At 34.5% G+C, this 24,042-nt stretch overlaps 1 protein-coding gene across 4 annotated transcripts in view; it reads left to right on the top strand.

The window, feature by feature from the left end:
- Positions 1-24,042, top strand: part of LOC116430962 (scavenger receptor class B member 1) — a 46,683-nt gene that overhangs the window by 9,600 nt on the left and 13,041 nt on the right. The window contains exon 1 of one of the 4 annotated variants that reach the window (XM_031985755.2): positions 5,291-5,352. The exons of 2 other annotated variants lie outside the window; for them this stretch is intronic. Coding sequence is in view for 1 of the 2 variants with exons in the window: in XM_031985752.2 (XP_031841612.1) it covers positions 9,804-10,023 (220 nt within the window). In the remaining variant the exon portion in view is untranslated. Of the gene's footprint in view, positions 1-5,290; positions 5,353-8,988; positions 10,024-24,042 lie in introns of those variants that run through there. One more of the 4 variants, XM_031985752.2, reaches the window with a different exon arrangement.

Raw genomic sequence — 24,042 nt, 5'->3', positions numbered from 1 at the left:
AATTATATTATAATTTAAAACACATTATTATTTAAATAGGTGAATTCTGTCGTCCTAGATTGGGCAAGTTATTCAACTTATTTGTTAATATTAATATACTTATTTTTAGTGGTAATAAGTCAATTATTTGAATAAGTAAATTGAGTAAAAAATAACAAAACAGATATTTTCCTTGAAATCTTAAAACGATGACTTGCAAATACACATGCAAAAAGAATTATAAGTACTCGCACTTTGCAAAATATTATGAAAAAGAACAGTTTGGAAATACAGATACAAAATATAACCTTGTCTCTTTTATTAATAATGTAAAAAGAATGAAAAAAATCGGACCGTGGAACTGTATACAAATATACATATAAATAGGACAATTGAAACAATTTGAAGAGATAACAGTTTCGATACCTTTGCATCTTATACTCTTCTGAAAACATTATTAGACTATAAATATCAAATATACGCAGTTTAGTTATGCTAATTGGAATAAAAGTTTCCAAAAAAATTTGAATATTTCTTATCCTGAATTTTATTACAGCCAAACATGAAATTATCCAATATGAGGTTACGGTGTCAAACTTATTTTTAAAAACATTTCAAACTACAACTTTGTTCATGAATTTATTCGGGATAAAGTATACTTTCACGTTTCAAGCGTATAACATTAGGATACGAAAAACATCTGAAGCATAGCAGAAATTCCATTGTCAACAAGTTTCATATAATTGTGCGTTATCGTGACAAATTTGTAAAATAAACATTGCAGAAGGAAAATCCACAGGTTTTTCTGGATTAGTAAGCAGAATCTACTGTCGCTAGATGAGACGTAGATCCATGTATTTTCGTCGAACTCTTATTTCATACCTGTCACCCTAATTATTCTGAATCAACGATAATTAATAGGTGCGTATAACACATAGTGTGACAAGACGTTTGAATTTCATCACTAAGACATTTTGCATCACATATTTTGAACTTCTATTTAAGTAACAGTTTCATATAGGAAAAGGTAAATTTTCCACTACGCAAGTTTTATAGATAAGACATCTTCAATTAACTTGACATTCTTTGATGCAGGACAGTGATTCTATAATTAAAATTATATAAAACTTGTTTAAAAATTAAAGATTTAATTTAATTCTATATAATTAAAAGAATTAAATAATTCTATATATGTAAAATATGTGGACTATAGATGTTATATTCCTCAACACATGTTATATACTATTAACTCTTACTAATTGTTACAGAATGAATGAAAAATGAATACAACAAATTATAAAAGATATATTTTACATTAACGTCGTTAGAATTATAGGAGAAGAAATCACGAAAAGCATTCGTAAATATTTTGATGATAGAAAAGTTTGTTAATTTGCATTCTTTGTGACGGAATGTCGGATACTTTGTTTCAGTTAACATTCCTACAGAATATTTATAATCGTCTGTCTGCTGAGTTAGCTTGTACGAATAAATATTTTTTTTCATTCATATAAAAATTGTCACTACTCGGACGAGATACTTAAAAACGAAGACACAAGAAATCATGATGACATGATAAAATTCTAGAAACTGCTTGTACCACGCGCAATTTTAATATTCAATTATACAATTTCATTCAAATAACGTAGAAAGAAAAGGTGTAGCATCTAAACGATTCTTCCTGACACACATATTCAGTTTATTTTGCTGAACAGTCGTTCCACCGTTTATTTAAAATGGAACAGTTTTTTTATTTTTAAATTATATTTTTTGTGCTTATCCAATGAAAACAACTGATTTCTGTTATGTTTTATGTATTATTTTGAACATTTTACCTGTGTAACAATAAATTCAAACCAAATTAATGAAATATAATAATCTACATTTACATTACAACATAGAAAAACAGTGTAAAATTCGTGTAAAAAATTTCTAATAAACAACAAAATGTAAAAGAAGTTCAATACCTGACAAAGATTAACAGTTAACAGAAAAATATTTTTTTGTTTTCCGCTAGCTAAAATAAACCTTTACCTGGATATACTGTAGAGAATGGTAATTTTACAAGATCTACTTAATCAGGAACACGGCCTTCTTTCTCGATCAAAAACCGCGTTGGGTCATTGTCCCAGAAGGTTAACTTCTGCCATACTTAATCATCTCCTTGTTAAGAACGATTACTTCACTAAAAGCGATTAAAGACAGAGCCGTTACCGTGGATGCACTATAATGCAGGCCCTCAACCGTTATCCAATTATACTGACGGTGTATAATATACAAATGCAACTTCTGTTTAATTCAAATTAACACGAAATGAGAAGAACATGCCGCATAGATTTTATCAGTACAAGAACGATGTAATGCATTACTGGTACAGTTAGCGTCTAAGACGCGCTATGTATAATTACGAGACATTGAAATGTTACAATTAAGAACAAAAAATTCATCTCCCTTGAAAGAATTAACATTTTAACTCTTTATCATCACTTTTATTATCACACTTATTACCACATTCAGTCTTTAATGATCCTTCTTCTTCCTTTGCATTTTTTAGACCAAGAAATATATATTTTACTACAATAGATCCTTTATATATGAATGTAAACCGATTTCTAAAAGGATATAATGATTTTTGTAGCTTTATCTTACAGTCAAGAAGGATAAGTTTGTTCTTAATATAAATCACTATTTAAAAGTGTCACTATCGTTGTCATCCATTACGCTCGTTGAAATTGAAATCCATGAGATAAAGTAAATTTACAGTATAATTGACAATCGATCATTACTGGATCGTGTGAGAGTATAAAGTGTTAAAACTGCGAAACATCGTTCCTCACTGATAAGGACAGATCGAAAGACATTAATCTTCGTACCGCTATATAATCAGTGAACAGATCTCTTACAAGTCTGCATTAAGGTTGCCAACCTTCTCAAGCGTTCTTCTCAAGCTACCAAGCTTCTTTTGAAGGTCACCGGGTCTTCAGCATTAAGGCTGATTGTGAGAAGGGTTTATAAGATTGTGCAGTTATGCTTGAAAGCGTCCAAGTTGACAATATGTAATTAGACGTTTAGACATACTAAATTACAAAGAAATAGACTAGAAAACTAGAAATTTGTCAAGAGTACAGATGACGACAAGGTCTTTTAGAAAAACTTTTATTGGGTTTAAAAGTTCATCATATTCTTTTTACACATTTAACCATAATTATTTGGAATTTGCACGAAAAGTAATCGTTATTTATTTCTTTAGCTTGTCCATATATTTCCGTAAGAAAAAACAGAGTCGAAGTCTTATTAAGTGCTCCATCAAATTAATAATGCGTTCATACAAGAATAGAACGAGAAAGGCAACTGATATTTCGAAAACAACAAGTAAAAACGTAAACAGGAACATAAAACTGAAATTGCTGTACGCAGCCTGAATTTGCATGAAATTAAAATCGGAAGCCGGGAAACGAGCGAATTCTGCGCGCATATGAAAATTGATTGAGATCGTCGCAAATTGCGATCCGCAGATCCATTTTAGATAAAAATGAACGGCTAACGATGAAAATCCGATCGAGATGAAGGTAATTTGCGAAATTACGCGATATAAGAACAAGTGGAAGAAAATGTCCGTGTCTATTGATAGTTCGCTGGAAATCGGTTAAAGACAAGCTGGAAAGCTGCAGGTGTCGTCTATCAACTCATAAACGTGACGATCCAGTGATCAAATCGACGCTGCATACTGCTGATATTTATCTTTCAAATTAAATCAATATGCGTCGTACGGGGAAACAGTGTTGAAGAAAAGGAAGCAAAGGAAACTTTCGATTGAAAGTGGAAACGGGCGTATGCAGAGAGCATCACGAGGAGGGAATGAAAAACACGGTTATGCTAATGCGGAATCGGTGGAAATTTCTAACAGGAGGAAAAAGTCGAAGGAGTTCAGTTCAGAGGAGGTTTCTTCCGAAATAAATATTCATCGAATGACGCTAGGCGTTTCGGTGTTCCATCCGACGCGTCCGAGAAATAATTTGTCGAGTGTAAACAAACATGAACTGTCGATCGTGACACGAGATAGCGTGAAGGTGTTTTGACAAGAACGCGAATCGTTTGTTCAACGAAAGAAGTTGTTTAGTCTCATAGTCAGGTTCCGCGTCTATTATTTCCAAAATTCGTCAAACATTTTTCTCTTTTCCAGAATGTTTGTCACGTTCCTTTCAGTGTGCATAATGTCCTTGATTTATCTCGATCGCGTCGACTATTCCAAAGTCCGCACCTATTGCGCAGCGGGCGGCCATCTTGTCGCAGAAGTGTAAATACGATCACACTGCCCCAAACACTGTTATTAATTTCTTCATTGCGTCGCTGTTAACGCCAGACAATTGACGTTAACAAGACGGTGTAAATTATCTGAATATACAAATATTAATTATATCAAATCTGAAAATTATGCGTGTTGCATGGCCGATGTCGCGACGCGATCCCGCCAATAAAAAACCAAAGATAGACGCAGAAAACAGTGAGGAAGGAAAAACCAATAAAGGGTGATGACTTGTAATTTGTATATACGTGGAACAGATCTCGCAGTCTATATTTTTGAACAACATTAACATTCGGCCCACTGCTGTCGGAACAGCTTTTCTAAATTCCTTAGCCTTGGATTTCGCGTTGCTGGAAGGATCCTTGACTGCGTGCTGGTTCGAGTAATTGTCTGGAATCTCGGGCCGCTTTTCGTGAACTGTCGAAGTCAACTCCGACCTCGTTCTAGCGTGGCAAGACTGGCCGACAAAGCGAAACTATAATTCAAGCTTTACGAATTCGAGGTTTACGGAAATACTCGGTGAGCGTGGCTTGAAATGAGCATTCTGCGCATGAACATTCGTACCGGCAGCAGTAAAATGTCGGATTGTTATTTTTATTTCTTTTTTCCAATTTTCTGTAGTTGATGTTGCATTTGAAACAGTCGTTGTCATAATGGTTACTATTGACGTCAATCCTTTAATGATGTCTCAATGATTTCTGATATTCCGCTTGAAATATTTATTATTATGGTGGTTACTGTTGACGTCGGTCTTTCTAATGATGATTACTGTTATTTCATACTATTAAACTTTTTTAAATACTCGAAAAAAAGTAATGACACTGAATAATGTGTTTCATGTCATATAGGTACTGCACTGTATGTTACTCACGTTAGGCAAGCCGGCCTGTGGGTCAAAAGTGAAGAGGGGCAAGGGCCTCGGACGCATGCTCCGCTTCAGCTCGCGGCTCGGGCAGTAACAAAAACGTGCCAAAATTAATTCCACGATTACTATCGGGCCGCACGCCACGAATGGACGTCTCCTCTTACCCTTCTTCACTTTTGAACCACAGGCCGGCTTGGCTAACGTAAGTAACGTACAGTAACTTAATAATAATGTAAGATTTGATGAATTCGTTACCTATAATATTTACAATATCTTCTACAAATAAAGTACTGAATACTTTCGCAGAATTTAGGTTATTAATTTTAATCAACCAATGCTTCCTCATTTGACGAGTAAGAATATGTTACACGGAATAAGAATTTAGAAAACAATATTAAAGTCATTAATCGAGGCACAAGGGTAAACTCGACATTTCTTATTCATTAATTTTCGACGACTAACAGTTATTAAATTATAATTAATGTATAATATATTATGAATGTAATATATCAATTATAATTAAAGTGTAAATCATGCTCTTCTTAATTGCTTTACCAGTATGTTTTAATTATCAACTATTGATCATACGTATCTGAACATTCTCGAAGAAAATCTCGTACAATTAATATGTAAATTGCTTTGTCAGAGGAATACGAACCTTCGGAAAAAAGTAATGCAAACCGCTAATTAGTCCTTGTGATCGGCAATCTGAGTATATATTTCTAAGATCGGAAACTCTTCTCATGAATTTGAATTCATATAATGATTGTTTATATTCAAATACTGATATTCATCAGTTTTCATGAAATCTACCAAGTAACTACAAACAATCATTTCCATCTTGTAAATTATTTAAAAGAAATTAAAAGAAACATCTAAAATTTCAAATATGACTATTTTAATACCTTTAAAGTATATTGTTAATGAAACGGCAACTTTTAAAAGAATAACATAATTACCATTTCACACGTTAATTTATTTCAATGTTCAGACAAAAATCTGAGCAATATAAAACGTTTGAACACAACACGATGTTCTAGAAGTCTAGAGATTGGCAAAACGAAATAAATGCACGATCACTTTATTTCAAGAAAAAGTAATTAAATAATGCAACAGTCAGAATATTTTACTGTAATTAGACGAGTTTTCTAAATTATTCCTGATGAGGTAAACCGATGAAATGATAAAGATGGAACAGAATCATGAACTAGCCTTGAAGCGTCCTGCTCACAGTTAAACACATTAACGATTACGCAATAAAACGGAAAATAATTCATATGGTATTGTATAAATAAACGCGTAATCCTTTGTCTATCGACCTGAGAAAATTCTTGAATGATCTCTTAGCTAAGACAGGTTTCTGATTACGATTAAAATCGAATAGTTGATTGGACTTCAAATTATTAGATCGAATCACAAAAAGAATAAGAAAAATTAGTTTTTCAATTCAATATCGATGTTTGTAAATCTTCAAGTGAATGTGAAAGTGCTTAAATTCTCAAACATCATTGATGGCAAAAGCCAATCGAAATCTTTCATTTCAAAGACACCGATAACCTGAGACATTAATCGCAAATATAAATAATAATTGACATAATTATATAAACATTTTTATTCTATCCCTAGGTTTTCATTTCGTAAGATGGTTACATTCTTCTAAATATAAACACAGTATCAACAATCCGCTAATGTGTGAGTTAGATCTGGATTACGCTATGTTGTATGTGAGCGAGGACAAACTACTCTGTGAGAGTTACTATCACAGCTTAATATATGCATCAACATCAAATCAAGTAATAATTAACGTCGTTTCTACATAATGCGTTTCCCAAATGGTTCCATGATAATTCAAACAACATAACCGAAAAATATTGCACATGTACAGGAAGTATGAAGTCAACAGCTTACTATAGATTTAAATCTTTATAATGATTTCTCTCAAATAAATAGTTTTAAAGGTATACAAAAAAAAATCAGTATCAATTATGAATATACCCAATGTCATTAAGATGGAACCGTGAATCGGCATGATTGCCAAAAATTTCATGCGATTCAAGGAAACGGGCAACGAACGATGATTGGCCACCGTCGAGATCTGCGTACGTCCATATTAATGAAGCGAAGACGGGAAGTTCCGGTTGTAAAGAGAGAAGTTTCTTGGACGAAATTCCGTTTACGGCAGTGGCAAACCCGTCGGCATTCGTGGGAGACAGGTTTAAGTCAGGGAAGCACACTACATCGCAATAAGCATTTTTGCCTTGAGTTGACCGTGCCCTCGTAAATATCAGTACAAAGTTCTTTGGGAAAACCACCGCAAGATTCGTTCAATGATACGTACCGTAGTTAACAATTCTATCGTAAGGCGGAGCTTGAGTCCTTGACCGAAAAAATAATTGGTGGATACACGTAATTTAATGCAGTAATATCAATGTTTACGACGGTCACTGCAGATTAAGCGTTTTGTTGTTAATCGTAACCAATAGCGAAGCATTTCTTTGTGCCATCAGTCGGATAAACTTTTGAGTTAGACAAGATGTTAGATACTATATGAAAGAAAAGAATGATGAACAAAATTTATTTGAATAATTGGTTGTTTATTAGAGTAAAAATGAGCTTTCCGTGTTGATAAGTAACTAGAATAATTCGTTGCATGTGAAGAATAATAAATTATGATGTGGATGAAGTATTTAGGTAATAAGAATTCGTTTTAATGTAATTAAAATGTAATTGCTAATTACTTTATTTCATTCCGTCACTGCGTAGGATAATGAGAATAATGATAGTGTGAATAGGCACGGTTTAGTGCCTACAAAACGCCCTAATAGCGCTGTTATTAAACCTCGGCCAATTAAGAGATTTGTGGTGGCGTTGAACATTTAGTTTCCAGAAGATTCTTAGATCGAATATATTTTCGAAACGCAATTAATGTTAATAGGAATGTGTAGAAGTTGTTGATCGCCAGAAATGCTTGATCTTGCTGAATCATTGACGATCTCGTCGTCATCCACGTTCTGTGGACGATCGTTGGTTCGGTCATTCTGTTATGATATTTGATAGAAATATGAAACGACCTGAACAGATCGTGCAGCCCGAGACAATGATGACGTGTGTCACGATACGTGATAACGAGCAATCGTACATGAAGGAATTTGGATATTCTGTCTTTCGAGGAATATTAAAGATAAATAAATTTTAAATATAAACAAATAAAAATTGGATAAAACTAACTTTCGGAATATGCCTCCAACACAACATTTTAAAGAATAAGTGAGAGACGAAGGAATAAAATGATCAATAAACGTTATTTATAAACAAAGGATTAATTCAAATATTACAGTATAGATGAAAGAAAAATGATTATACTAGTAATCAGTGTACAATTTTATTTGAACAAAGTAAATCATATTCCAGAAACAAAAACAAACGAGAACCAGATAAAATCAGAATACTTTCACCAAACAAACCGAACAATTTTCACGAACGAGGACAAAAGAAAACAAAATAGAATCAAAATATTTCCACGAATGAGAACAGAGCAAAACCGGATAAACGAATCGAAATACACGTAAAACCTAAAAGGATCACTGAGAATCTCGGTGCATCCCCTGTTGAGGATCATATGACTGACGTAGAGAATGTTCCATTGACCTTTGCACGTTGCAATCGAATGCCACTGCAATTGTTACTGGTCGCGTTGCTCCCCGGCTTCTTCACTCGACCACCTGTAGTGTCTTCCACCTATAGTGGGGTACCGGTCCAGGTCACCGATTGGTGAGCGTTCCACGTGCAGCTAGCCGCGACCGGGCGGTTTGTAACTCTAGTGGGGGCACTGCAATGACTCTAACATAATTTTTGAACTTCCACTGAACCGTGTTTTCATCACTTTTGCACAGAAGCGCACACGGTACACACCGGGAGAGGAAAAGTGTACACCGCGAGCATTAGCCGCTTAGTACCTGCATGTGGACATCCGAGTACCTAAACCGCAAGTTGTCGTTCGATTCAATTAGCGTTCTGAACTTTTGCATTCTTGCGATAAGACTTCTCAAGGAAGATCAAAGGGTATTGGTGAACAGTAGAAAAGGATATTGAAAATCTAGAGGAGGAGATTAAAAGCAGAGGAGTTGGTTGAAGAGTGAAACAGGACAGAAGCTAGACTCTACTACACTATCGAAGGATATCAGTGGCCAATAAAGAAGAATATTGAGGAGAAGATTCGAAGACAAATCTAGAGAAGATTCAAAGACATATCTACAGACGAAGATCTAAAGACAAAAGAATTGGTCGACACAGGACAGAAGCTTCCAGATATGTCGCCGAGCCTCAGATTTGCCTGAAGAAGGGAAACGCTGATAGCTGAGATTCTTAGACATATAAGCGCCGCGGGACTGGTCCTATCAAATCAGTGTTTCCTTCCGTAAACAGCAATCGCGAATCGACTAGTTCTACTGGTTAACGAATCCTGTGCGCGATCGTTCAGCCGACTAGCTCGTAACACTTTCGCAACGCACGTGACAGCGCACCTCCGTGTGACTTCGCCGCGATAAAAAATACGTTTCTGGTGATTAGACACGAGCAAGAGGTAGCGCGCCCCCGCGCACGTGCCCTGCCAGGACTTCCGCCAAAAGTATTGGTCCAAGCGAAGTAACAAAAATGAAAGACTTCATGATGATATGGAACCGATTCGCCGGTCGGCGTTACTCGACCGTGAACACTGGCCAGAATCAAAACAACAGCAGCAGCGAGGACGACGAGATGACAATCGCACAGAAAACAGAGACCATCAGGAGAAAGTCATCGGTGGTCGTGAACCGCTTGTTTAATGCGGCATTGTCACCGGTGCACTCAGCCGACAGCACGAAGTGGCCAAAGAGTAAGTAGATACTGATTAATGGTCACCTCCGGGGATTTGCATATTTATTCATTCGTGCAGATGGATATTAACGATTCGACTGACAGTAGATGATAGTAATTGACGTCTTAGTGTCTACGGTACACGTTGAAACATGAACAGATTGATGGTTGATAAAGGAGATTGCTGACAATAGATACTATGTCGGTTTATTTTGATAGTTGATACATTTTTAGTTAGTTGATTTTATTTCTTGGATGACAGAGTAAGGGGTAATGGTTTGTCAATTCTTTTGGTCAAGTATTTTTTGAAGGTTTACTTTTTAATGTGGTGACTACGGTATTAGATTGAGGAAGATTAAGATTTGAAGCGTTGAAGCGGTTGTTTCGATTTTATGGGATTTTTATGAGCGGTGATTCGGTAGTCGACGACCGTATTATTGCACCTAATAACTATAACGGAATATATTACACATGAATGATCTTTTAAATATGCATACGTTATTTTACGAGCTGCCGATAACTATCAATTTTATTTAACCGCTAAAAGCTAAATAATTAAAAACGTCCGAATCCGTTATGTTAAAGTAGCCACTTTCGTGCGAAAATCAAATAACGATCTCACAAAACAGGTGACCACATTAAGAGGACATAATTATTCGCAAATGTAATTTCTAGACAGACCGTCTTTATGCAGATTCGAACCTGCGAACTCTTTCATTCGGTAATTAGAATTACTTGATAATTTAAATTTGTCATTTAGTATTTCATGTGGTCAGACATGAATAAAGAAATTTATAAAATTTTTACCATGGTATCCAGTTTGTTGTACTCGACACCTTAGTGGACATATAGTGTCTACAATGTACTAATTATTATCGTTACTAAAAAAATTGATTAAGTAACCTTAAAAATGAACCATTTTCCTTTGTTATTGAAAGTCGAAAGAATTTATTAATTTGAACTAGCTCTATATGGAAGGCGATTCCCGCTACCAATTCCCCTCAAGTGAAACGAAAACTTTATTAACTAGCTTGCTAGGATGCAAGGTATGTACATTGTCTTCTAAAAATGTTTGGCTACTTGCAACATTCCCAGTTTAGAGGAGAAGAGAAAGTAAAAGACAACGGAGTCTATATTTTTCTGGTTGTCATAGGATCTCTATTAAATTACAAGCGGTAACTGAAAATATCAAGTAACGGAATACGTTCATGTGGTTTTACAATTTAATTTCGATGTAAAAAATTACATTAACTTGATGTGGTCACCTAATATACACAATCTTAACACTTTAATGTCACACTTCCGTCGTGAATATTTTATTGAAAAAAAAAACAAAATTTTAAATGCGCCGTAATCTATTTTACAGTTGAAATAACGACAAGTTTTATTAGATTCTCTGCAAATAAGAACGTTCGTTGATGTTTCCGGACAAAGACTGTAAATAATAAATTTCCTGATGAAATGGCTGCAGTTCAAAGTGTTTAAGCAGATGAAAAAATTAACACACGCGAACCAGTTGATTTCACATCACGATACGCGATCCAGACACGAAATGAAATTCTCGTACTCTTGTTTCAACCATCTGCAATGTCAAAACCCCGCGGAATAACCCTTAATTGCTTCTTGCCCGGCGCGCGCGGGCGCTACAGTGATTTTTCAAGAACGTGCTCCAGTTACTACGCAAAATTGTAGAAACGCTGGATCAGATAACGTTACGTACGCGCGAGTTACACGAGACACACGCTTACAATGTATGTTATAGAATCTGCCTGACAGTTTCCATTATGCAAATGGAAGCTAGTTAATATACGAATCTTTTTGTTAAGCGTTTGTACGATGTAAATTGTAATACGTATTTCAACTTCCAAACAACCTGCTCACGTGTTGAACGGCGTTTGCATAAAACATAGTGTTTCATTTTAACATTCCTATTAATATCATACATGTAATTCGTTGATATGTTCACTTCAAGATTTAAGAAGTATTCAAATTGTATTTACACACGCTGCTGCTATAAGGTCATGAGTGAATATGTTGTTACACATTTTTTATAAATGTCATTTATTATTGGTGATCGAGATACTGCTCGAGAATAATTCCGAATTTTCCGTTACTTGAATAAGGAATGTTTATGTAATTAATTTTAATCAACGATCTGTTTGTATAATTAGTACCCGGTGAATTTATTAACGAATTCGTATTCGGAAGCGATATCTCTGTTTAATTTGCTTTTGTGTCAAAGGCCATTGATCTTCACGACAAATAATGTAATATCGGTGAATTTATAAATAGGTTACGCATACTTGTCGCATGACGAATTTATGGATATGGCCAATCTCCGTTGTAAAACGATCTATATTTGTCTATTGTTTACTAGCAGCCTATAGATATTTAGTGCCAAACAAATGTAATTTCAATATAATTAATAACATCGATTATCATTGTTCATCTATCGCGCTTTCATATTGTTGTTGAAATAAAGTCATACGATTTAGAATAGTTATATTCAGTTTCAATAGAAATGAAAACAATTTTTATAAAAGAAGTTGTATTCACAAAAAAAAATGATTCTTTCTTCAAGTAGTAAATAAGTAAATAAATATTGCGGAAATAAATGTATTTTTTCTGAAAGTTTTTATTTGGGGCCCAAACGGTTAAAGAAGACCTGATTTACAATAAAAGAATGAAAACAAAAGTCTGAATCGTCACAGACAACATTCTATTATTTAAATTATCAGCAAACGGAAGTATACGAATTCATTTATTATTCCTCGAAAATGTTTCAATGGCTACCATTACGACGAGAAGAAACAAAAGGTAAAGAATAGTGAGAGAGTCGCGTCCCCATATGAAGGTTCAATGAAGCAATAAAAAACCGCCTCGCGTTGTTCATGCTAATGATGATTATCCTTCCTGAACACACGCATCGACGAATCACGAGACCCTCATAAAATCCTCGAATATGAAAAGCTTCCTTCTTCGCCCAATGCTGTGAACTGCGACTTTAACGATACAAATTAACACCAGCACGATCGTGTCTTTAAAGCTGTAATTATTTCATAAATAAATTCCAAGGTAAAATAGAAAAAAGCTCAGAGAATATCGAGACACTGTATAATTCTCATTACAATGAAAAGAAAGGTCTCAACCATGCGGTAATTTATGCTGCTGGCAGTGTGGTGGTTAATGTGTTTATTAAATGATGTTTTTCGCGTTACAGACACGGCAATGAATATGTGTACGGGTCGCTTAAGCACAGTGTTTAATTGTTACACTTAATTTTTTTAACTGAAGAAGTATTAATAGCATTGTGGCATCATTAACGACATCATCGAAGTAGTTGATAGTGAATTCAAGCGCGTAAGAGATTAATCTCTCATGAGGATTGTGTTGGTGTCCATAAAATGAACAGTTACGAACTTAAAATTCAAACGCGACTGCTCGGTTTTTATGGTGTGGACTCGTACAATAATAGATATAATTGACGAAGACATTGTCTTTACATTTATTCTTCTCGTAAAGACTGTACTTAATCTTCCGCGAACTGGCATCAAAATATTTTATACTCGACAGTCTTTTCGTTATATATAGTCATTTTTTTCTAATAGAATATTGATCAGCCTATCGATTCTATTAAATAGAAAAATTAATTACATTATATAAAATATGATATCGAATATTTAATTTTATAATTTTCTTATATTGAATTAAATGGCGACTATGAGTCGCCTCTCGAGTGCAAAGAATTAATGCATTAATTCATTCATTTGACAAAAATTTGACAAAAATTTTCACAAAATATTAAAATGTTCGTGCATACAGTTTAATACTGACATCAATAAATGCAATGTAAATCAAAGTCAGATTTGATATAATTTGATGATTAATTGAAACATTTGATATTAATATATAGAAAATTTTAATTTAATTTAATTTTAAATATTTAAAAACTTTATACGAAAATAGAGATTGGAATTGAAAGACAAAATGGTTGCATGTTGAGTTTCAATTTTGGAAGAAGAAGTACTTTAAAAATCAATCACGTACGCACGCATCAACTGGAAGTTTTGACTTAATGACTCACTGTATAGACTATTTTTGTTCGTGTTCGTATTTTTAAACATTGACAGTATCATAACTTGCTTCCTGACATTGCTACTGTCTTATTCATTTATTATTAAGCAATATTTCGAGATCCATACATGTAAAGCAAATTTCTAAAAAAGCAATTGTTTTATTCGCATTTGTAATAAAAAATAAAATCTTATTTTCTGTGTAATTTTAATTACTATTGAATTAATTAATTATCACAGCACTTAAGGATTTTTTCTATAATTACGTTGTATATATCTATCTAAATTTAAAATCGAGATTTGAATTTAATCAGAATGAAGCTATGATACGCAAAGGGACAAATACTAACTTTCAAACTGCTTATTTATCAATGCAGATACAGAATAAATTTTCATTGCTTTAAATTGATAGTTTAAAAAGTAAATAGAATATACATCTGTGATAATATTTGAGATGCATCCTACTGTTTTTTAAGACATGTACATACGTGTTTTAAGACCATTAATAATTTCTGATTTTGATTAAAATAATTTGTTATATTTTTTTCTATGTTTCGCTTGTAATACGTCGTATAACAGCAACATTAAGCTTAGGAATTACAATAATATATCACTTAAAGACTGCATGCTTCTGTGACAGAAGTGAACAATAGTGAATCTGTATACAATGCTGCATAAATCTGCCACGTTTTTCACAATTTTCGTTACACAGTAATGGCACTGACACCGGTTGGGAAACAACTATAGGTTGTATCGACCAGAACCAGTTCACGCTGGCGTTAAAAGGCAAAACGACAGTTCAGAAATTTCCAGATACTCCTTAGGCGAATTCGACTAACATGGCCATTTAAAGTGTCCCTTTCAATTTCGATCTTGCACACGACACTCCACAAATAATGTTCCATGCATCAAATGTTATATACAATACAAAAAAAAAGTTTAAATTACTTTGTATTCTGTTGAAAAAATGTTGAAGTAGATACCTACAGGAAAAACAAAAGTCGTTGATCTCCAGAGTATCCTATTATGCGTTACGATTACTACTAAAAATTCGTGAAAATTTGGGATTTTACTTTTTTTCGAAATACAAACTTCGAATCTTTATGAATTGGAATTAAGTAATTCAATTTATTCAAATTAAGTAATGAATTCAAAATAATTCAGATTCTTTCATTACATATTGCAGATGATAAATATATAAAAGGATTCGTTGATAAAAATACACCCACCTATAAATAGGTTATTTATCGGTTATTTATGTTTCACTATTAATCCTTTGGAATAGTAAAGTAGAAAAGCATGTAGTTCTTAAAACACCCGTGTTTACGAAAATACGAATTTTCGAAAACAAGAGAATGCTGTTAAGATAAGACGTCCAGAAGCGATGTATTTGATGCCCATTAACCCAAAACTGCGCTAATTTTATGAACGTCTACGACACATAAAACGCGTGACTTGCGGAGATGGAAATTTAATGAAGAGTGAGGCGAAACGAGAAAATTAGGATATCTGAAACACAGTTTGTATGGGCCAATAAATTCAACCCAGACGAAGAAAAAAGAAATGAAGCAAAACTATATTTAAGACCTCGATTAAACAGTCAAATTCGATTTTACATTATCAATGTAGCCAATTACAGCTTTCTGGGCCGTGTTCTTTATCACGATTTAAATATAAACAGCCTGTAAATGTATTTATACTGCACATTTCATTAAAAACCTCCCATTATCATTTGTCAGATATATACTGCTTCCATTAAAAATAACATTACTAACAAAAAAAATGTGAATTCATTTATTCGATACAACTATAAATCACTACATTAAGAAATATAAAATCTTAATTGTTATAAAAACATACAAATTACTATCTTCGTTTTCGGTCACTTGATTTATAAGTCGCAGAATTAGCATACATTATATCATCATAAATGACTCACAGCTTTTGAACAAGAGTGTATACACGCTTCTCTGTGTTGCATCTTCAATCATTTTACCCGCTCGACAACTCTTAGCTGATCCTTTGTGTTATGACACGCGCGCTGCATATTTTGCTACAACTCTAGGTTTTCCCACTTTAATAATAAGGTACGTTGTAATCTTTACTCGACAACATGTCACATTCATTCCACTTCCTATGACAACTTGAAAATTTCTATTGTAATTCACTGAGCAACCTCGGTTTCGCGCTAGCGATCATTCTGTCACAAGAGGAATATATGAGAAGCGTGTGATAGTATGCGGAACAGAGAAACCGCTCGCGGAATGATAAGGATCATGACGGACGTTGACAGAAAAAATCACTTATAAATCGCTAAGACAAATCAGCTTCAACATGTAAAGAGATTTTCTTTAAAAAAACATGTTTTGGTAGTATATTATAGTTGATGCATATTACATTATGATATAGCTTGTATATATACCAGGTGTTCCGTTTTAAGGCAAAGAATAAAACTTTGTAGCCTCTTTATACACATGAATTGATAGCAACATTTTTAAAAATAAAAACCGATATATTATTAAATATTAAAAATAGATAAAGAACACATTTTTTAAATAATTATTCTAGCCTCTGGATTTTATTAGATCAAAAATAATACCGAATCGATAAGACTCGTCAATTTTTTAGGAATGTTCAACGGTCAGATTTCGTTTCTTAATAATGTTATTAATCTCTAAATCTAAGGTGTTGACACATTCGCGCGCGCGACGCTTGCGCAAGACGAACGTGTGCATGTGGACGCGCTTGAAAATGCCAAAAGTGAAACTTCGTAATTTGATCTTTCATCGCTGGCATTTGATACATCCATCGGAAAGTCTATCTAACACAATACCTTGGAAAATTTTTATCCTGCCCGCTCCCTGAAACGCAGATACGTTCGCTGAACGTTTGCCAAGAATTAGTGACATGTACGCGCGAGCCGCTTAAGTATTTAAACGTTGAACTTGACGTGTTTCATTGAAAATAAAAATAACTATAAAAATAACAAGAGAACATCTTACGTGGACAATCTACGGATAGATCTCGGATGTTATGCATTTGCAGCGTTTCTAAATGCATAGAACGCAATAAAATTAAAAAGTTTTACTCTTACATAAAATACAATAGTTCTTATATTACTATTACGACAGGGAAAGTCGTAGAAACGATATTACAATTCTGTTCAACTTCGGTTTTTGCAAATTATTCTGCAAATCTCCGTGTTTGCATAAGAAATTCACAATCTTTGGATTAGATTATCCCATGCGCTCGTATATCAAAATGCTTAATAGGCTTTACATTTCCTTCGAAACACGCTAGACCTTTCGATAGAACATATTATTAGCGACAAAAATTTGTATTTGCATAATCATGTGCAGTCCAGCTATTGGGAAGGAACGGCGAAAACGGAAGTGACCCAGTGAAAGAACTAAATTTCACAAGCTATCATTACGCGGAAATTTCAAAACAATAACGAGACGTTATTACACGCGTAGATAAGCGACGGCGTCTGGTGGTAGTTACTGTATTCCATGCTTTTATGACCATCTCGTTGCACATGAAAATACACCTTGCGCGTACCAGTTCGGGTTCTCAATTTTTACGGTTCCCGATTTTTACTATAGTACTATATTTTCGACGGTATTCTAAGTATATATTGCCCATTTCCTTCGGCGCTGAATGATTTTTAAAGGAAACCGGGCAAAGTTACACCACACGTTGAAGAATTCGATTTTCTCTGCATAATATCTGATCGTGTATACCAGAGTGAAATATAAAGGCGTCGGAGGAAGAAAAAATAGATAAAAATAAAATTTTATTTAATAAGATTCTATTTTTTAGAGTATTAGATCAGACAATTATTTACGAATTTCCATTCGTTGCGCGTTCGACATGTCTAACACACGAAGATTCACACTAAACGTACCGACACTTTGTATTTACCAAATCTCACCGTGGCCAATCGATACAAGGTATACAAGTTAGACGATAAATTTGTTTTAGTGGACACAGAAACAAAGGGAAAGGCGAAAATTGAAAAACCGATTAACCGAATAACATAGGAATTGATACAAAAGTTGAATGAACGAAAGAAAACGCAGACTTATAAATCATATTTTCAAACAGGTCATTGGACCTGTCGGGACACGTTTAGTGTAAATAAATTGAAAATTTTACGATGTGATTTCGCGTGTCACATAGTGAAATAAATAAATTGCGCATAGACTTTTGCTACGATGGCGAAACGGCCGACTCCTAATTTCGTCTCGCTAGTTTCTCATGTTACTAACCCTATTTCGCCAATAAAAGAAACAAAACAGTCAGCGATTCTTGGAACTCTACCACCCCAGATAGCAATCGCGACTGAAGCAGACACGGTATATTACTTTTGTTAAACGTTCCAAGTCTCCGACGAAATTCACTCCGGTTCTCTAGACGTTTTTACCGTATAAATTATACATTAAATTTGTAAGTTACTAGTTTTTTCAAAATAGTGCGAACGCATGAATAGGCAGTAACGTTTGAGACAACGATTAACCTACCCGTCTTTAATAATAATAGAATGTAATGTTGACTAATTTACCTTAACATGTTAACTGTGGAATTTAGTTTAAAAAAATCTCTCGTTTTGCACGCAATAAAATAAAAAAATGGAGTGTGTACGTGTCAAACGCAGGATGAATGTACCTCGGATATATTTTAATCAAAAACCAAAGTAAAACAAAAAAGAATGACATGTTTATCTGAGAAAATAAAGAATTCATCGTTGAAGGAATTAGTATCATTTCAAACTTTAAGATAACGTGTATACACGTCAAACGCAGTTAACTGGTTAATCGTTGAACGATACGTTGAATACTTTGAATTTTATGTCTGAACTCGCATTTTCGTTCCTTAACGAATGCAACATGAGCATTCGGATTCTAATACATCCTTTTACATCAAATAATAATAGCTATGCATTCGCGTGGACGGCATTCATGAGCGTACGATGTCCTTTTCTCGTTGTTTAAAGTCGCATGTACTTACATACATATGTTTTTAACTCTGTCACATTTTCATTATAGATATAGAATTAAAATATAGAATATAGATATAGATATAGATATAGAATTATAGAAAATTCATACGACGCATTGAATTCTAATCATCTCGAAGATATCAAATGAATTGTTCTGTATGCAATTTTTCCTTTCTTGTTTTATTGTACTCGCAATTTCTCTGTTTATCAGTTATTACTCTTTCCTAGCGTTGTAAATTTGAATATTACCACTATCCATTAGCAGTCTACATTACAGTTTCATTACAAACGACTGTAATATTTTAATTGCGTCACAGACTTTCTGTTAAACGCGTGGTCGTCAACGTATTAAGGAAATCAATTCAGAGAATCACCGCGTAATCTTCGGCGCTAATTACAAGATTCCCGGCGCACCCTGTGTGGTGGTCGCGTGACCAATTTAAGACAGATAATTATCGTGCATAATGGTTCCCGTCATTCGCGTCTCGTTATTATCCGGCCCAGCTTACCTCGAACCGACATACCACGGGAACGGTCGCGCCGGTTCACTCCAAAGACAGTGGGCGCCGGTATGTTCGGGTTGCGCAAACATGGCGCACACCTCTCGATTTATTTAACGTTGTGCAATCCCGTTGCGCCGGGCCGTTGTTATTAACCCTTAACACATTGCGGACTAGGCAATTCAGTTACTCGCCACGTCTAGTAGCTATATATTGGTTTTCATTAAGTATTTTTCTGGTCACCTATGGTCTCTTTGTTATTGAATTTTATTATCGCGTCAACTACTAAATTTCGAGGAATATTTTCGAATTACAGTAATTTTCTAATGAATATTGATTAGAAATATTTATGTAACGCATAAATTTTATCGAAAACGTTGCTTTCATTTTTATTTTCTTAGACTTGCTGTCGTTTGAGATATATATACCTTTGTTTGATTGTATCGGAAGTTTTATCGATATTTTCCCTGTATTTAGCCATTTCTCCGCATGTTTTAATAGTGAAGCGGGTATTAATTAAAAATTATCGACCTTTCGATAACTGCTTGATACAACTATCTTATCGTTAATAGTTTAGTACAGAAGAAAAAGAACTTTAGTCTTATTCTCCGTCTGCGCTTACTCTAAAGGTTAAAGATTGATCACAAACAATGTATGTAATAAATAAATAAATAAATAACGTTTGAATTTGTCGAAGTTGATCGAAGTCTGACTCGATATTATAAGAGAAGGGGTTAGGAGTTAAAAAGTTCATGAAATCAGCGGTTGGGACGAAGCCGCGGGATCGCGACCACGGAACGATGCGGCGCGCGTGCCGCGACAATGCGGCGAACGGTAGTCCGTCAACCCTTCCTGGCGACGTTGCAACGATAAATTGCACGCGGTCGCATGCGAATGCATCGGATAGCCGCTGCAATGCAGCCACTTAATGGATAAGCATTATCGCTGAGTAATGGTTTGTATTAACACGTTTAATGCCGTACGATTTCATAAAGAAAAATACACGAAATGGAAAAAAAGTATAATATTAAAGCATTTGATTGAATTGCATTATTATCATTGCACGTTCGTCTAGCTGAATGTCACCGCATTAGGTAACATTATTTACAATATCATTCAACATGTTAAATAGAGACCGGAAGGATCGACAATAATCTAGTAACTACTTTTGATTGAATATCGTATGCTACCTTTGGAAAGTTTGTGATCACTTATCCTATCACTGAAAGAAAATCACTGATAAGAGAAATAGTAAAAAATGATAAAACGTTTAGGAGTTCAAAAAACATGTTAAATGTAACAATTTCAAGATTTGTGGATTTATTTATGGAACAAGTAGAAATACGAAATGGAAATTGGTTTACTAAAAACGAGCTGTGAGATAGTGTATTTTTTTGTACTCTTATCTGTTTTGTAAATTGGGACTATTGGAAAGTATTCGAGACTCTTGAACTTTAAAGTAGAAAAATGAAGCTTAGTTGTTCAAATTTGGATGATAAAGGGTCGCTGCCAGAAAAATTTTAAATCGATATCTCTTTCCATGCCGGAAGCAGACTCGTACTTATCACCTTCTCGGCAAAAAAAGAAATTAATTAATTCAGCTAAGGAATACGTGCTCGTATTATATGCAAACCTAAAAAAGTTAGATGTTGCGTTTTTGTTACTGGCAGAAGTGAAAATGTATGCATGAGTGCGAAGTGTATCGAGCGATATTGCAGTAAACGCTTGAAAATACATTATAATAGTCCGAATAGAGATTTTATAGTATCTAACCAGTTTATGAAACATACAATGCCAGACAATGATTTACAATGAAAGAAGCAGAAGAGTTGCTGACATAAGGAATTAAAGTGGTACGTGTCTGACGTAATGAAATTATTACGAACACAGAAGGGTACGTTAAAGAAAACAAGAAGCTACATTCGTTTATAAAGTGAAATATGAATCGAATGCATCTCGAACTTTCTGGAGGATTCTGTATTTTACAAGTCACGATGAAACGTGTACATATGACGACTATCTTATAATTAAAATACAGATCAATCGAAGTTTCAAGAAATACACTCTCACAATTTATTTTATTTTCTCTAAGAAAACTACAAACGGCCAATCGGACAACTCATTGTCGGTAACTACATTGTTAATGTTCTCATAAACTCAAAAACGTTATAACATAAAACATAAATAACAAATACCGGTATAGGAAAGTGGTGCAGAGCAAGAACAACTTAAGAACCAAGCACATTTCTCATTCAGACAAATGAGAAATATAATTGATGAAGTCACACCTGACATAGCACGATCGAATCAAACCGGGCATTTATTAAAATCTTGGTTAATTCATGAGAGGCCAGCCAGTCTTTCACGGGCATTACGAAAGCCCAATAAACGCATGGTAGTCGTCCCGCGAGGGATTTCCTAATTTCCTCTTCCGTGTACGGAGGCTGGTATTTTTTTACCGTGATAACATCCATAAAAGTGTTGCGATTTCATGGATATAAAATATAACGGCGGAGGGCAAATATGCACTTTCTATTGGGTAGCGCATTCGCAGTCGCGTCCCGATTACCGTCGGAAGATTATTACCACACCATGCCGCACTGCCAGAGGTCTTGCAATAGTCGAGAGCAAAACGACTCCTTCTCCGAAACGAACGAACGGACGAATTGGTGTTTGTCAATCCTAAATCCCCGTTTAAGATTGTTTCTCATCTGTCTATTAAGCTTAATGCTCGTCGGGGCCCAAAAGGTCGGGTATAATACAACGTGAAATACTTCGAACGAATACACGTACGGCAGAGGGTTTTGCACAACACGTGTCATGACCTGTTGTGAAATCACAAAGTGAATGACACCTTTTCATTCGGTCGTCGTAGTCAACGAAGATCGATAAAAACATTAAATAATCGAACGACTGAATGTTTATTCATGAATTTTCACGAACACGGTTTCTTAGGTCACGTAATTTTCTCATCGAGCCCCCACTTACCCCCGCCGTAGCAATCGTACGATATTCAAGCACAAAAACAAATTAAACTGGATGATTTAACGATCCTGAGTACGTTCGAATAATTAAATGAAGATAATTGATTTATTTATTTCAAACGTCATCGATCGTGGCGATATAAATCGTTGATTATTAAATGAATTAATAAACTGTGATCATATTCTGTCAATCGTATTTTTTCGATTCTTTCGAGGACTGTATTGTTCAACGTAGATTTATGTTCAATATAAATCTTCTAATGCTCCAAGAGTTCCACGTTTTGAGGAATTCACAATTTTTTCAATTCAGTATCGTCGGGAATTTTCTTTTTATTTTGCGCAAGAATTCAAATTCTCATTTCCGCGGCGCATAAATATTCCGCGTGATTTATGGTGAGGTTACTTAACGCTTGCCGAAGCAATCGGTTACATGCTCGATGAATCGGCGTAGGTGCGCGGCCAATGTCGATGACTAAAATTACGTGGCGCGTGTTGAATGGAATTCATCTTGCGGACCACTTCTGGGGGAAGATACGCGAGTTGTATTGTCCATGAGTACTACATCATTTGTGATATCCATCTTCAAATTAATCGTGACGAAAAGGAGAAGATTCTACAGGCCGTTAATAGAAAAAATTAGCTTCTGAAATTGCTTCATTGCTAATCGCAAAATTCTAACCTTGTATAAAAATAAAAATTAAGAATTAAGAGTTAAAAATTTACTTAAGTACGAATTAAAAGTTTCAACATGTTTCGATAAACACCGGCAAAATGTGTTTCGATAAACACTCCGGGCCAATAAAGAAAAGACGCGGAATAAAGAACCGAACCACCCACGTCGCGAGCCAAGAATAGAAAACCACGCGGATGATGACAGAAAAGTCCATCGTACCTTATCACTGCGACAATCCAAGGTTTTCTAGTATTCTTTTCCATGAAGCCAATAAAGAAGAAATTAATATACCCCGGAAATCTACACGATATTATTGCGCGTCGTAAGAAATTTATTCCATAAAAAATTCTAATGGCAATGTGCGTAAACTACGTCAGAGAGGTGTTGTAGATCACGATATTCATCATTTAATGATCAATTTGAATATCATCGCGGTATAATTGAGATGGGAAAAAAGCATACAAGATAAATATGTAGTTTCAAGCAACTATAAAATATGTAAATTGTTCCATCGAATTGGTTCAATCTAGACCGAATAGGCTTTTTTACGCGGTGCACGCGAAATTAACGTTTAATCCGATCTAATCGTAAAGTAGACTTTTTCCGAAATGAATTCTTGGCAATGAGTATTGGACGAATTTTTTACCTGTCTTAATAATTCATAAGGTAAAGCAAGAATGGTTATTAAATCCTTATGTAACAGAACTTCATTCCCTTTAAAATACTTTTATTATTGCCTTACATAAAGTTATAAATAATTACTCTTTACACCTCACAATACAGTTATAAATGATAAGTAAACGATT

The sequence above is a fragment of the Nomia melanderi genome, chromosome 5 (assembly GCF_051020985.1).
Source record: "Nomia melanderi isolate GNS246 chromosome 5, iyNomMela1, whole genome shotgun sequence".
NCBI classification, from domain to species: Eukaryota; Metazoa; Arthropoda; class Insecta; order Hymenoptera; family Halictidae; genus Nomia; species Nomia melanderi.
Note: the sequence above shows the minus strand (reverse complement) of the source record. Positions and strands in the feature narration are given on the sequence as shown.